This window comes from Cherax quadricarinatus, chromosome 5, assembly GCF_038502225.1.
Source record: "Cherax quadricarinatus isolate ZL_2023a chromosome 5, ASM3850222v1, whole genome shotgun sequence".
NCBI lineage: Eukaryota > Metazoa > Arthropoda > Malacostraca > Decapoda > Parastacidae > Cherax > Cherax quadricarinatus.
Window position 1 is genome coordinate 5,753,099 of NC_091296.1, and position 16,474 is coordinate 5,769,572.

Below are 16,474 nucleotides of genomic sequence, written 5' to 3' on the forward strand. Positions count from 1 at the left end.
GCTGTTATAAATGAATATAGTCTCCTGTGCATGAGTTTCTCAAAGATTTTGGATAGCAATGGTAAGTTTGATATTGGGCTATAGTTGTTTAAGTCTGTAGGGTCACCACCTTTATGTATTGGTGTAACCCTTGCCATCTTGAGTAGTTTCGGGAAGGTGCTAGTTTCTAGTGACTTGTTAAAAAGTAATGAAATAGCATGCGAAAGGATATGGGCCGCTCGCTTGTACAGTAATGGTGGGACATTAGACAGATTCCCTGAGTTGTTTTTAAGTGACTTTATAATCTCGGTGACTTCCGAGGGCTCAGTTCGTGCAAGATAGAAGGAATTTGGGAAATTCCCATCTAGGTAGTCCCCGGCATGGGCATTGGTATGTGGGATTTTATTAGCGAGATTAGATCCTATGGTCGAGAAGAAGTCGTTTATCTTGTTAGCTGTGTCAGTGGGATGTAGTGGTGTTTCATTAGGTTTAGTTAGGACAATATTCTTGTTTTTTTTTAGTTTGTGGGTCCCTAGAATCTGAGAGAGTGTTTTCCAGGTCTTTTTTATATCTCCTCTATTTTTTATTTTTTTTTTTATTATCACACAGGCCGATTCCCACCAAGGCAGGGTGGCCCGAAAAAGAAAAACTTTCACCATCATTCATTCCATCACTGTCTTGCCAGAAGGGTGCTTTACACTACAGTTTTTAAACTGCAACATTAACACCCCTCCTTCAGAGTGCAGGCACTGTACTTCCCATCTCCAGGACTCAAGTCCGGCCTGCCGGTTTCCCTGAACCCCTTCATAAATGTTACTTTGCTCACACTCCAACAGCACGTCAAGTATTAAAAACCATTTGTCTCCATTCACTCCTATCAAACACGCTCACGCATGCCTGCTGGAAGTCCAAGCCCCTCGCACACAAAACCTCCTTTACCCCCTCCCTCCAACCTTTCCTAGGCCGACCCCTACCCCGCCTTCCTTCCACTACAGACTGATACACTCTTGAAGTTATTCTGTTTCGCTCCATTCTCTCCACATGTCCGAACCACCTCAACAACCCTTCCTCAGCCCTCTGGACAACAGTTTTGGTAATCCGCACCTCCTCCTAACTTCCAAACTACGAATTCTCTGCATTATATTCACACCACACATTGCTCTCAGACATGACATCTCTACTGCCTCCAGCCTTCTCCTCGCTGCAACATTCATCACCCATGCTTCACACCCATATAAGAGCGTTGGTAAAACTATACTCTCATACATTCCCCTCTTTGCCTCCAAGGACAAAGTTCTTTGTCTCCACAGACTCCTAAGTGCACCACTCACCCTTTTTCCCTCAATTCTATGATTCACCTCATCTTTCATAGACCCATCCACTGACACGTCCACTCCCAAATATCTGAATACATTCACCTCCTCCATACTCTCTCCCTCCAATCTGATATCCAATCTTTCATCACCTAATCTTTTTGTTATCCTCATAACCTTACTCTTTCCTGTATTCACTTTCAATTTTCTTCTTTTGCACACCCTACCAAATTTATCCACCAATCTCTGCAACTTCTCTTCAGAATCTCCCAAGAGCACAGTGTCATCAGCAAAGAGCAACTGTGACAACTCCCACTTTATGTGTGATTCTTTATCTTTTAACTCCACGCCTCTTGCCAAGACCTTCGCATTTACTTCTCTTACAACCCCATCTATAAATATATTAAACAAACCACGGTGACATCACACATCCCTGTCTAAGGCCCACTTTTACTGGGAAATAATTTCCCTCTTTCCTACATACTCTAACTTGAGCCTCACTATCCTCGTAAAAACTGTTCACTGCTTTCAGTAACCTACCTCCTACACCATACACCTGCAACATCTGCCACATTGCCCCCCTATCCACCCTGTCATACGCCTTTTCCAAATCCATAAATGCCACAAAGACCTCTTTAGCCTTATCTAAATACTGTTCACTTATATGTTTCACTGTAAACACCTGGTCCACACACCCCCTACCTTTCCTAAAGCCTCCTTGTTCATCTGCTATCCTATTCTCCGTCTCACTCTTAATTCTTTCAATAATAACTCTACCATACACTTTGCCAGGTATACTCAACAGACTTATCCCCCTATAATTTTTGCACTCTCTTTTATCCCCTTTGCCTTTATACAAAGGAACTATGCATGCTCTCTGCCAATCCCTAGGTACCTTACCCTCTTCCATACATTTATTAAATAATTGCACCAACCACTCCAAAACTATATCCCCACCTGCTTTTAACATTTCTATCTTTTTCCCATCAATTCCGGCAGCCTTACCCACTTTCATTTTACCTACTGCCTCACGAACTTCCCCCACACTCACAACTGGCTCTTCCTCACTCCTACAAGATGTCATTCCTACTTGCCCTATACACGAAATCACAGCTTCCCTATCTTCATCAACATTTAACAATTCCTCAAAATATTCCCTCCATCTTCCCAATACCTCTAACTCTCCATTTAATAACTCTTCTCTCCTATTTTTAACTGACAGATCCATTTGTTCTCTAGGCTTTCTTAACTTGTTAATCTCACTCCAAAACTTTTTCTTATTTTCAACAAAATTTGTTGATAACATCTCACCCACTCTCTCATTTGCTCTCTTTTTACATTGCTTCACCACTCTCTTAACCTCTCTCTTTTTCTCCATATACTCTTCCCTCCTTGCATCACTTCTACTTTGTAAAAACTTCTCATATGCTAACTTTTTCTCCCTTACTACTCTCTTCACATCATGATTCCACCAATCGCTCCTCTTCCCTCCCGTACCCACTTTCCTGTAACCACAAACTTCTGCTGAACACTTGAACACTACATTTTTAAACCTACCCCATACCTCTTCGACCCCATTGCCTATGCTCTCATTAGCCCATCTATCCTCCAATAGCTGTTTATATCTTACCCTAACTGCCTCCTCTTTTAGTTTATAAACCTTCACCTCTCTCTTCCCTGATGCTTCTATTCTCCTTGTATCCTATCTACCTTTTACTCTCAGTGTAGCTACAACTAGAAAGTGATCTGATATATCTGTGGCCCCTCTATAAACATGTACATCCTGAAGTCTACTCCAGTCTTTTATCTACCAATACATAATCCAACAAACTACTGTCATTTCGCCCTACATCATATCTTGTATACTTATTTATCCTCTTTTTCTTAAAATATGTATTACCTATAACTAAACCCCTTTCTATACAAAGTTCAATCAAAGGGCTCCCATTATCATTTACACCTGGTACCCCAAACTTACCTACCACACCCTCTCTAAAAGTTTCTCCTACTTTAGCATTCAGGTCCCCTACCACAATTACTCTCTCACTTGGTTCAAAGGCTCCTATACATTCACTTAACATCTCCCAAAATCTCTCTCTCTCTCCTCTGCATTCCTCTCTTCTCCAGGTGCATACACGCTTATTATGACCCACTTCTCGCATCCAACCTTTACTTTAATCCACATAATTCTTGAATTTACGCATTCATATTCTCTTTTCTCCTTCCATAACTGATCATTCAACATTACTGCTACCCCTTCCTTTGCTCTAACTCTCTCAGATACTCCAGATTTAATCCCATTTATTTCCCCCCACCGAAACTCCCCTACCCCCTTCAGCTTTGTTTCGCTTAGGGCCAGGACATCCAACTTCTTTTCATTCATAACATCAGCAATCCTCTGTTTCTTGTCATCCGCACTACATCCACGCACATTTAAGCATCCCAGTTTTATAAAGTTTTTCTTCTTCTCTTTTTTAGTAAATGTCTACAGGAGAAGGGGTTACTAGCCCATTGCTCCCGGCATTTTAGTCGCCTCATACGACACGCATGGCTTACGGAGGAAAGATTCTTTTCCACTTCCCCATGGACAATAGAAAAAATAAAGAGGAACAAGAGCTATTTAGAAAAAGGAGAAAAACCTAGATGTATGTATATATATATGCATGTGCATGTCTGTGAAGTGTGACCAAAGTGTAAGTAGGAGTAGCAAGATATCCCTGTTATCTAGCGTGTTTATGAGACAGAAAAAGAAACCAGCAATCCTACCATCATGCAAAACAGTTACAGGTTTCTGTTTCACAGTCATCTGGCAGGACGGTAGTACTTCCCTGGGTGGTTGCTGTCTACCAACCTACTACCTACTCTAGTGTCTGTGAATCTACTGGAGTAGTATAGTTGTTTGGCTTTCTTTATTACTTTGGTGAGAACTGATGAATAGTGTTTAAGAATATCTTTGTGTATTAAGCCCTGTCTATATTGCTTTTCATATTGGTGTTTCTTGTCAATGGATTTCAGAATGGTGCTGGTTAGCCATGGGCAACCAAGCCGTTTGTTTGTGATCTGTTTCGTTTTTATAGGACAATGTTTGTTGTATAGTCTAAGTAATTTGTTAAGAAAAATGTCTGTCCAGTCATCAATACCATTGGCCTTGGAGAATTCTGTAGACCAGTCAACAATCTCTAGGTCAGCTGTGAACTTCCTTATTGAGGCCTCGTCATGGAGTCTAAATGAGACTTTGTTGTATTCAAGTGGTGGTTTACTAATGTTTGTCAGGAGGAAGGTAGGGTAGTGGTCTGTAGTGCTATCTGTGATTATCCCTGATTTAAGGGGGGCTAGTATATTGGTCCATATGTGGTCTATTATGGTTGCACTTGTCTCAGTGAGCCTGGTTGGTTTAGTTATTGTTGGTATGAGAAGTGTGTTGTTCATATTGTTGATGAAATCAGTTACAGGCTGATCATCTAGTAAGCCAAGGTTGATGTTGAAGTCTCCAGCTAAGAGAAGGTGGTGCTTATTCATTTGTCTGTTTGTTATTAGTGACTTTAATTTCTCACTGAAATTTGGGATGTTTGTGTGAGGTATCCGGTAAATGGCACAGATTGTTATAGGTGTCTTAAGTTTTTTACGGTAAAATTAGCAAAAATGTATTCCCCATATTCATTACTAAAGCAAGTGGTGCTAATACAAGATAATTGGTTAGAGTAATAGATTGCAATACCACCCCCAACTTGGTTTGGTCTGCAGTTGTGAATTGCTGTGTATCCTGGTAGAGGGTAGATATCTATTGTGTCCTGCTTAAGCCAGGTCTCAGTAGGAATAATGCAGGAGAAGGGTGTCTTTAGTGATTCAAGGAGTGCCAGGAGGTCATCATAGTGTTTGCTTAGGGACCTGATGTTGTAGTTCAGTACTGATAGACTTTTAGCATTGTTTAGGATAGTGCTGGCTTGTGATGCTGTGTAATAAAGGCAGTTACTTTCCAATAGGTTTTGATTGGGTGTCAGATTATGGAGGTTTAGATCAGGGTCAACGTGATCAATCATCTTCTAGGTTTAAATTATGGTTATTTATATCCTGAGTTATGTGTTGAGTTCTAGTACTGATATCTGTAGTGGTGGTAAGTTTGGATAAGTATATAGCTAGAGTATTTTGGTCATATAGAGTATAGTCACTACTACACATAATGAAGTTGATGTTGTCTATGTGTTGTGCTGGAATGAACTAAAGTACAACTAGGTATAAACTAGTAATATAAAAATACAAATTTAAAATAGAACAAGACTCTCACTTGTAATTGCACTAAGGTCTAATATAATGACTTTTGTGGAGTCTATGTTTTGAGCTAGAATGAGCTATAGTACAACTAGATTTAATCTAATAATATAAAAATACAAATTAAAAATAGCACCAGTCTCTCACTAGTAATTGCACTATGGTCTAATATAATGAATTTGGTATTGACTATAGTACAACTGAGTTTAATCTAATAATATAAAAAAGGCACAAGACTCTCAATTGTAATTGCACTAAGGTCTTATATAAGTTGTTTACAAGAATTAGAGTATAACTAGATTTAAATTGACAGGATAAAATACACAAGTTAAGGTAGCAAAAGAATAATAATAAAAAAAAATTATAAAAATAAAAATGGCAATGACTTGGTTATAATATGCTAGTAAGATGGTAGACAGGATAATATAAAAGTTGTAGTTGAAAATACTAGTTTAAAAAAGTATAGAATAAAATGGTCAATAAAAGAAGTTTACAATAAGTTTGATCAATATAGTTTAAAGCAAAATTGGGCAATAATAAGGATTTTAGAATAAAATTGGGCAATTGAGTATTTCTTAAAGTGAGGTAAAATTATTGAGGACAAGTTATGGCTAGTTTATAATAAAATAAGATGGAACAGTGATGCAGTAAGTTGTAAAAAAAGGAGATAGATTCTGTAGATATTAAACAAATTAAGACTATGAGGTAGAATGGTCGTTGAATACAACAATGACAATCAAAAGTAGTTGGGGTATTAGAATTTTAGGGGGGCACAAATTTATGACAATATAACACTAACTGTGGACTGTGGGTATTATCTGCACTTTACTCTGATTCTGTTAGTCCAGCCTCACTTAGGAATGTTTTAAGGTCATGTTCTGTAGAGATGAAGTATCTCTTCCCAGTGGGCTGTTTCCTAACTGCGATTTTTCCATCCCTCACAAAGCACTGGTGAATTTTTTGGGCATAGAGTAATTTTCTTAGCCGATAAAGGTTTTGTCTTGTTTTGGTAAGGCACTCATTGACGTAAACATCAGTTTTCATAGAAATAGATGTTTTTAGTAGGTTGTTTCTTTGTAGGCTAGTTTGGAATTTTAACAGCATTGTTTTTTTACCTGCTTGGTAGCCCATCAGTTTGCAATCCTTTAGGTCATCACTACATATGTTAAGGCGAAGGTGGTCCTTGATAAGCTGAAGGGTGGTCTCCATGCAGGTCTCTTGGGTGACTGTGGGTGGGAGATGTTTGCTGTTAACTACAACAGCGTCAGATAGCTGCTGTTGGTCATTATGGTCTTGGAAGTTGGTTATGACATTGGCAAGTTGTTGGTCCACTCTAGATCTTTCCTCTGTAATGTTGGTAGTAAGTAGGGTGACTTGGTCTTTTAGAGTGTTGATGGTGTCTAGGGACTGGGTGTGGGTGTTGCTTTGTTGTTCCAAAGATGCCAATTTCCAAATAAGGTCCAGAATAAACAAGACATTCCTGGCACTAAAATAACATTTTTTCTGTTCATTAGTTACATTACCAGCCCCCTCTTACATTTCTTTTGCTTTCCACTTTGAATTTTTATTCTCACAAAAAAATAGAAGATTTACTGTTATGCAGACTACTGCATTAGTGTAGAAATGGTATAAATAATATCAGCGCACTTGTGAAAGAATATTAGATTTACCAGTTGACGTGTATTGGACGCGTGGCACGATTTGTTTACTTTCGAACTTTGGCAAAAATCGAACATTTCTGCTTCTTTGAGCTCAATTTCAAGGTACTTTTCATTGTGAAACCAATCAAAATCATCTCAATTTCCATAATATGTCTTCCATTCTATAAAATGAGACCAGGAAAACTAGAATACAACCATAAATAGCATACACAAATACACTGTAAAGTCTCCGTTTTAAAGCAAAAACACGGAGTTCTTTTTTTCTCATTATGCACTGTGTGCTGCAGGATTTTTTATACTGTGCACACTGACCACATAGACCTATTCTTTCATATGTAGGCCTACCAGCTTTCTCTCACTAGATTTGAAGGCACTAGAATTTATGCGTACCAGTATGGCACCAACCCTGGTGTGCAAACCGTACTAGTATGGCATCAACCCTGAAAGGGTTAATGTACAATTTTTTTTTTTTTCAACAAGCCGGCTGTATCCCACCAAGGCAGGGTGGCCCAAAAAGAAAAACGAAAGTTTCTCTAATATACAAAATATACACTCATATTACTGTGACTATTATAAATATAGAACTTTAAATTCCAATATAAACCCTCCTCTCAAACTTCTCTTTAATAGCTACAACAGAACACACAGGCATAACACAAGGCACAAAACTCTTCGGCATCCCTCATGTCTGCCTCACCCTAAGAAAAAATGCAATGCATATAAAGGGCCCCAAGATCTGGACTTCATTGCCCGAACCAGGAAAAGGTCCCCTGTCTGCTAATCAATTTAAGGCTATAATTAAAAATCACGTCATCTCCCAGACTTAACTACATCAACATTGCTATACCACACACAACCAACTCTTCCAAATACTTCCGTTACTTAACCATCTCTTATAATCCTTCCATAGCCTGAAATCATAGAACCAGTTTGAAACTACTCAAGAAATCCAAATTAGCTTAAGACCACTAAATCAGCTTAAAGTATACTTAATTGTAATACTTTTTGTTCCCAGTCTACTATAAATTTTCTTATTATAATATTTTTGCTGTCTAATTTTTTGTAATAATACAGTGGAACCTCAAAAATCGAACTGCTCCCAACACGACCAATTATGTAAGTGTATTTTTGTAAGTGCTTTTATAAGTGTATGTTTGAGGGTCTGAAATGGACTAATCTAATTTACATTATTCCTGATGGGAATAAATTCATTCGGTAAAGGCACTCAAACAGCCTTCTGGACCGAAGAAAGTTCGATATTTGAGGTTCCACTGTACATAATTAAAATTTGCCACTTCATAACCTATGTCTAGTTTTAAGTAGTTATGTAAGCATTAGTATTAGCCTGCCAGAAATGCTCATGCATGTTAGTGGCTTTTTTTGTTCTTAACAATACTTACTGCATGTAAACTACACTCCGCATATTACACAAAGAAATATAAACTTTGATTTTATTTTGATTTTGAACTAATATCATATCCTGATGGAGCACCATCAACAACAATGAAGAAAAAACCATGTACATAAAGATACAGTGGTACCTTGGGATTCGAACTTAACTTGTTCCACAAGACTGTTCGACTGCCGATACAGAACGAATTTGTTCCCATAAAGAATAATGTAAATTTAATTAATCTGTTTCAGACCCCCAAAACAACACTTACAAAAGCACTTGCATAAATACGCTTCCATAACTGCATTTACCACCCAAGCTTCACACCCATATAAGAGTGTTGGTGCTACTATACTTTCATACATTCATTCTTTGCCTCCATAGATAACGTTTTTTTGACTCCACATATACCTCAACGCACCGCTCACCTTTTTTCCCCTCATCAATTCTATGATTAACCTCATCCTTCATAAATCCATCCGCCGACACGTCAACTCCCAAGTACAGTGGACCACCGCATAACGATTACCTCCGAATGTGACCAATTATGTAAGTGTATTTATGTAAGTGCGTTTGTACGTGTATGTTTGGGGGTCTGAAATGGACTAATCTACTTCACAATATTTCTTATGGGAACAAATTCGGTCAGTACTGGCACCTGAACATACTTCTGGAGTGAAAAAATATCGTTAACCGGGGGTCCACTGTATCTGAAAACATTCACTTCTATCCAATTTTTCTTTATCTAAATCATTTGATACCCTCATCACCTTACTCTTTTTTTTTTTTTTAAGTGAACATAGAAAAGAGTAAGGTGATGAGGGTATCAAATGATTTAGATAAAGAAAAATTGGATATCAAATTGGGGAGGAGTATGGAAGAAGTGAATGTTTCCAGATACTTGGGAGTTGACGTGTCGGCGGATGGATTTATGAAGGATGAGGTTAATCATAGAATTGAGGGAAAAAAGGTGAGTGGTGTGTTGAGGTATATGTGGAGTCAAAAAATGTTATCTATGGAGGCAAAGAAGGGAATGTATGAAAGTATAGTAGTACCAACACTTACATGGGTGTGAAGCTTGGGTGGTAAATGCAGCAGCGAGGAGGTGGTTGGAGGCAGTGGAGATGTCCTGTCTAAGGGCAATGTGTGGTGTAAATATTATGCAGAAAATTCAGAGTGTGGAAATTAGGAAAAGGTGTGGAGTTAATAAAAGTATTAGTCAGAGGGCAGAAGAGGGGTTGTTGAGGTGGTTTGGTCATTTAGAGAGAATGGATCAAAGTAGAATGACATGGAAAGCATATAAATCTATAGGGGAAGGAAGGCGGGGTAGGGGTCGTCCTCAAAAGGGTTGGAGAGAGGGGGTAAAGAAGGTTTTGTGGGCGAGGGGCTTGGACTTCCAGCAAGCGTGCGTGAGCGTGTTAGATAGGAGTGAATGGAGACGAATGGTACTTGGGACCTGACGATCTGTTGGAGTGTGAGCAGGGTAATATTTAGTGAAGGGATTCAGGGAAACCGGTTATTTTCATATAGTCGGACTTGAGTCCTGGAAATGGGAAGTACAATGCCTGCGCTTTAAAGGAGGGGTTTGGGATATTGGCAGTTTGGAGGGATATGTTGTGTATCTTTATATGTGTATGCTTCTAAACTGCTGTATTCTGAGCACCTCTGCAAAAACAGTGATAATGTGTGAGTGTGGTGAAAGTGTTGAATGATGATGAAAGTATTTTCTTTTTGGGGATTTTCTTTCATTTTTGGGTCACCCTGCCTCGGTGGGAGACGGCCAACTTGTTGAGGGAAAAAAAAAAAAAAACTGTTCGAGTTTTGAGCTGTTAGTATCCCGAAGTATCACTGCATTTTAAACGAGGAAACGCTTCAATGTTGCTAATCTGCAATGGTAATGCCAAGGAAAAGGGTAGGGGGGCTGAAGCCCCCAAAAATTCATCATCCCTCCAAAGCTCCCCAAATAAATAGTTTTTTTTTTTCAACAAACCTGCCATATCCCACCAAGGCAGGGTGGCCCAAAAAGAAAAACAAAAGTTTCTCTTTTTAAATTTAGTAATTTATACAGGAGAAGAGGCTACTAGCCCCTTGCTCCCGGCATTTTAGTCGCCTCTTACAATATGCATGGCTTACTGAGGAAGAATTCTGTTCCACTTCCCCATGGAGATAAGAGGAATTAAATAAGAACAAGAACTAGTAAGAAAATAAAAGAAAACCCAGAGGGGTGTGTATATATACGCTTGTACATGTATGTGTAGTGTGACCCAAGTGTAAGTAGAAGTAGCAAGACGTACCTGAAATCTTGCATGTTTCTTCTTTCTTTCAACACACCGGCCATATCCCACCGAGGCAGGGTGGCCCAAAAAGAAAAACAAAAGTATTCTCTTTTTAAATTTAGTAATTTAAACAGGAGAAGGGGTTACTAGCCCCTTGCTCCCAGCATTTTAGTTGCCTCTTACAACACGCATGGCTTATGGAGGAAGAATTCTGTTCCACTTCCCCATGGAGATAAGAGGAAATAAACAAGAACAAGAACTAGAAAGAAAATAGAAGAAAACCCAGAGGGTGTGTATATAAATGTCTTTACATGTATGTGTTGTGTGACCTAAGTGTAAGTAGAAGTAGCAAGACTTGCCTGAAAATCTTGCATATTTACGAGACAGACAAAAGACACCAGCAATCCTAGCATCATGTAAAACAATTACAGGCTTTCGTTTTACACTCACTTGGCAGGACGATTGTACCTCCCTGGGCGGATGCTGTCTACCAACCTACTACCTAGGTGTTGTAGTCATATGACATAAATAACCTTTATTGGTTTCACAGCCTAAAACAAGCAGTAAAACCCTTCAAGGGCCTGCACATGGACTGGGCCATGGGGGCATTTACCCCTGAGATTCCCCTCCAAGTAAGGTAATGAGGATGGGGGTGCCTTGATGTTACTGAAGACTTCTTCCTTTCCCTGAATCAAATATGAATACCACTCATTTCCCAGGCACTGTGTAACCATTATGAGCTTTTTGCTTCCCTGTGATTATAAAAATAATAATAATAAGTGATACACATACCTTTGGTATCGTCAAACCAGGTGTTGGGGTTGGGCGCCATCGCTGGATTAGAAAGAAAGTGATTCATATCCTCTCTCTCTTCCTCTAACATAAGGTCATATAGAGGTGTCCCAGACAGGTCACTCTGAAGAACAGACAAGTTCATCAAGATTCAACAAAGACTGAGAGACACATACATTAGGCACCAAAATACTACCATGCATATAATTTCCAGTCAGAAATAACACACCCTCCATATAACGGACCAATAGGAAAAAACAGGTAATCGGTAATGTCAGTTGTGGAGGACAAAGAGAAATATATTGATACAGTTTGTCATTATATGAATGACTTATTGTACCTTATAATGCACTCTTAAGACACTTTGGAGATGAATGTTTAGAAAATTTCTGAATTTTTCTGCCAGAGTAGAGTACTGCAACTGTTATAATGGTTTACTTAACTAAACCCTTCCAAATTTCTTTCTAGCAAAGGTACCATATTCTCCCCTTACTCCTCTACCACATTCTCTTCTCAGTCCTTGGAGAGAATATCACTCCCTGCTTCTCATCCACTGGTCCGTCAGATATTTGATGAGGGTAGAAACAAGGCAGTCATCAAAGGTAAGATTTTTCTATAACTACAACAAACACTAGTTGAAAGATAATCAAGGTGAATTACACACGTCTCATTTATTTAGCAGACAGCATATCAACTTCTTTGTTGCTTAAGGTGCTTCAACTACTAGGTCATTAACACCATATACCTATTGTACAGGATACCAAATGAGTGTGGATATGGGGGGATGCCCATCTGCAACCTGCTAAACACCACCTCCACCTTAAGGAACCTGTGATAAGAGAAGCCCCGGTCCCAAATGACTGGTTTAATGTCCTTCAAAGAAGAACTGACAACACCCCAAGATACATACCAATCCCAGTGAACAGTAACTTGTATCACTCCAAAGGCGGGTCATCATCTGACTAAGACCCACGTCAGGAAACATTTGTCCTGTTTCCTGACGAACCTTACCTAACCTAACCTAACAAAACAATAGATGTTGAACCCCTAGCTAAAGTATAAATGACATACCTGAACACATAGGACTGGAGTTACTCTTTGATTCTATTCCACAGAATTATATTCACTTCTCAATATCCAGTAAATGTGTGATTCCCAACAATGTATGAGTAATACAAACCATATACTGAAACTGTATGACAAAGTTTCAGCCTCAAAAGTGCCATCTTAGACCACAGCACCACTTGCCTAAACAATGAACTTTTGGAGTGCCAATGTAAAAGAACCTGAAGATGTAAAAGACAACACAGAGAATTTTAATAGAAAACTTCAACAGAAAACTTTAACAGAGAACTTCAACATTATAATAATATACGTACTAAAAAATACAGACAATGCCAATGACAGAGGCCAGGAAAGAGAATAAAGAGGTAAATAACCAATATGTACGTTTCTGCTCTACGTTATCCTTTCCCAACCAAGACAGGGTGATCTAAACAAGGATACACATTCACCATCATTCATTCAATACCTGTCTTGCCAGAAGTGCATTGACACTACAACTCAAAAGGCCCTTCAAACTATATTTTTTCCACCATTCCTTGCCCTACACAATGAACATAAGGTCAGTGCCTCATAAAAAACAACACAATGGTTTTCTTGCTCTTTTTAAGGTCACAGGCCAACTAGCAACTTAAAGGCAAGCAGTGTGATTTAATTTCCTAGATTGGAATTAAACTACCACTGTCAACACACTGAGGGATACATTTCTCAGTGTCTACCCACTTGAGATACACTTCTCAGTGCCTGGACACTAAGAGATACATTTCTCACTGTCTACACTCAGAAAAGCACCCAAGACAACCAAGATGATATGTAACACACAGTAAGAAATTCCCATAAAATAAAGAACATATAGATATACTGTACTAGAGACTGTCGCACAAACTATCTTGATGAAGAAAGACATACCAGATGAGAGACAGCTGAAAGTACACTACATAACCTGAGTCACAAGGACAAGATTCTGAGAATAAATAGCAAAGAAAACAAGTGTAATTGATGTATTATTTATTTTCCAACAATTTGTTATAGTTTTACATTTAGTTATTGGCCAGTTTATAATTGGTCAGTTTATTATTTGAAGACCATTGACAGCTTAAGAGTAAAACTAAAAGGAAATATGGACTTACAGATTTAAAAAAATGGATACCTAAAAGATGGTGAAAAGAAAATTATGAAACGTGAGAGAGGAAAACTTACTGGTAAATGTCCCAAGATAGGAGTGACTGAGTCGGAGGTATAGAGAACCCGTCCAGAACAAGACACAGTAATAATGAAGCCATCCAATGCCTGAAGGTAAAAAGAAAAAAAAAAAGAAAAAAAAAGAGAGAAAATACAATGTAGTACTTACATTTTTATAACCCTGATTAAGAGAAAATGGTATCCCATTTTTATTCAGAAGAGTGCAAAATAACTAAATGCAATTTCTGAAATACCTTATTTTACTTTCATTTAACTAATAATACAATGCTTCTGCTACATTTGTTTTTATTGTGAGAACTGCAGATATCCACTGTTGCATTTCTGTAGAGGAGAGAGTACAGAAAACTGTAGATGCAGAAAAGTGCACAGAGATGGTGCAAAACACAGCTGAAGAGAGGGTCCAGGAGATGGGAGAGGAGATAGTAAGAGAGATGGAAGAGAAGATATTAAGGGAGGCAGGAGAGGGAGGGTACAGATGGGAGTACAGGAGACAAAAGAAGTTGCTTTGTTAGATTTAAGGTCTGTCAACTGCATGAGTGTCATTAAGGTTGCATTTCACATGTACACTAACATAAAGGCTAGTTTCATACCTAAATAAGGAATTATAGTAAACTTTCAGTATATGTACAAAAGGAAATACTATACACTTCAGTATATACATTAAGAGTTACACCTCTCAGCATACTATATATGCTCTTCAGAGAGAGGGAAATATACCAAAGGTGGAGTTGAGAAGGAAGAGATGTAGCTGTTAAAAGTAAACATTATAGGAGAGGGTAGAGAGTGAAGAAGGTACATACCTCAAGCATGAGGTGAGTAAACTCCTCGTTAGTGAGGAAGGAAGGTTTCCAGTCTTCCCTCACCTCTTGGTTCTGACACCTCACGGAGATCTCTGAAGCAGACACAATAAATACAATTACAAAAAAACAATTATAACAGTTTCGAAATTGAGGAGGTGAAGACACACACCAAGGCTGAGGGACTGACCACGTCAAACTTACTCCTCAAAGGTGAGGGAGTAATCACTTCTTGTCTACGTCTCCGCTACTTTTTCTGTCAGGCGAAATGTTTCATCAATAAAGACATTAAAGTGTTGTGCAGGTGTCTTACTCTAATGTCAGGCAAGGCTTGTCCCTGAGAAAACACTGATGATGTCTGATGGAAATAAATGGTATAAAATACCGACACAGTGGAAATATAAACACACATGCAGTATAATGTGATCCTTTGTTGACAACGTTTTGCCCACACAGTGGGCTTTTTCAAGTCCAGGTAGATCTGTTTGTGACTTGAAAAAGCCCACTGTGTGGGCGAAACGTTGTCAATAAAGGATCACATTATACTGCATGTGTGTTTATATTTCCGATGATGTTTGATGATGGATGATGATTAATGATGCAATCAGTGAGTGGAGTGAGTATGGTTGGACAAGACCTAGTACTGAACAATGAAAGGGGTATGATGGCAGCAGTGAGTGACTCACTAAGAACAATATAACCACAGGCCACACACACACCTTTTACTTTGCACCTCACTGACACCAAGGGCGTTAAACTATAAAATTTAATAGGACATGGCTTCATAATGATAATGACTTCTGAATATGCACTTGCCTTTATAAACACATTGACTTAATAAAGGTACTGATATTATCATAGAACTTATTTATATAAGAGCTGTGATTTTTTCTGAAGAGGCAAACTGAAGACAGGACCCCTTCTCCTCCTTCTCACACAGGAGTGACCTAAAGACAGCATCCTCATCCTCATCCTCATCCTCCTCCTCCTCCTCACACAAAAGTGACCTAAGACAGGACCCTCGTCCTCCTCACATAGGAGTGACCTAAAGACAGCATCCTCTTCCTCACACAAGAGTGACCTAATGACAGGACCCTCCTCCTCATGCAGGAGTGACCTAAACTAGACAGGACCCTCCTCCTCCTCACACAGGAGTGACCTAAACTAGACAGGATCCTCCTCCTCACACAGGAGTGACCTTAACTAGACAGGATCATCCTCCTCCTCAAACAGGAGTGACCTAAACTATACAGGATCCTCCTCCTCACACAGGAGTGACCTAAACTATACAGGACCCTCCTCCTCCTCACACAGGAGTGACCTAAACTAGACAGGACCCTCCTCCTCTTCACACAGGAGTGACCTAAAGAAAGGAACCTCCTCCTCTTCACAAAGGAGTGACCTAAACAAGGTTGCAACCTTTCCCTCCTCTCCTGAATCAAGCCAGTGGAGAAAACTGACCTTTCTGGTTCTTGAGGAAGGCAATAGTGGCCTTAAGAACAGTGGACTTGTCCATCTTGCGGGTATTGGAAGCGACCATGCTGGAGAGCTCGTTGATCAGCAAGTTGAACTGGTCCCTCCTCTTCTTCTCTGAGAGGTTACGAGACTTCCTGTGCACCAGGAAGACACATGACTTACATACCTCATACATAAATACACATTAGCTGTTTACAAGAGATATACATGAAGTGCAATGAACACTTATCAGTACTCAGTAATAACCCACGTG

General features: G+C 39.1%; 1 protein-coding gene across 5 annotated transcripts in view; it reads right to left on the minus strand.

Moving 5' to 3' along the window:
* The window catches only part of LOC128684942 (circadian locomoter output cycles protein kaput), a 136,833-nt gene that overhangs the window by 52,720 nt on the left and 67,639 nt on the right, over positions 1-16,474 (minus strand). For 4 of the 5 annotated variants that reach the window (XM_070099497.1, XM_070099505.1, XM_070099501.1 and 1 more), the window contains 4 exons: positions 16,207-16,355; positions 14,749-14,840; positions 13,946-14,035; positions 11,684-11,807 (listed from right to left, as the gene is read on the minus strand). In XM_070099497.1, the coding sequence (XP_069955598.1) occupies positions 11,684-11,807; positions 13,946-14,035; positions 14,749-14,840; positions 16,207-16,355 (455 nt within the window). The remainder of the gene's footprint in view (positions 1-11,683; positions 11,808-13,945; positions 14,036-14,748; positions 14,841-16,206; positions 16,356-16,474) is intronic. The other variant, XM_070099509.1, reaches the window with a different exon arrangement.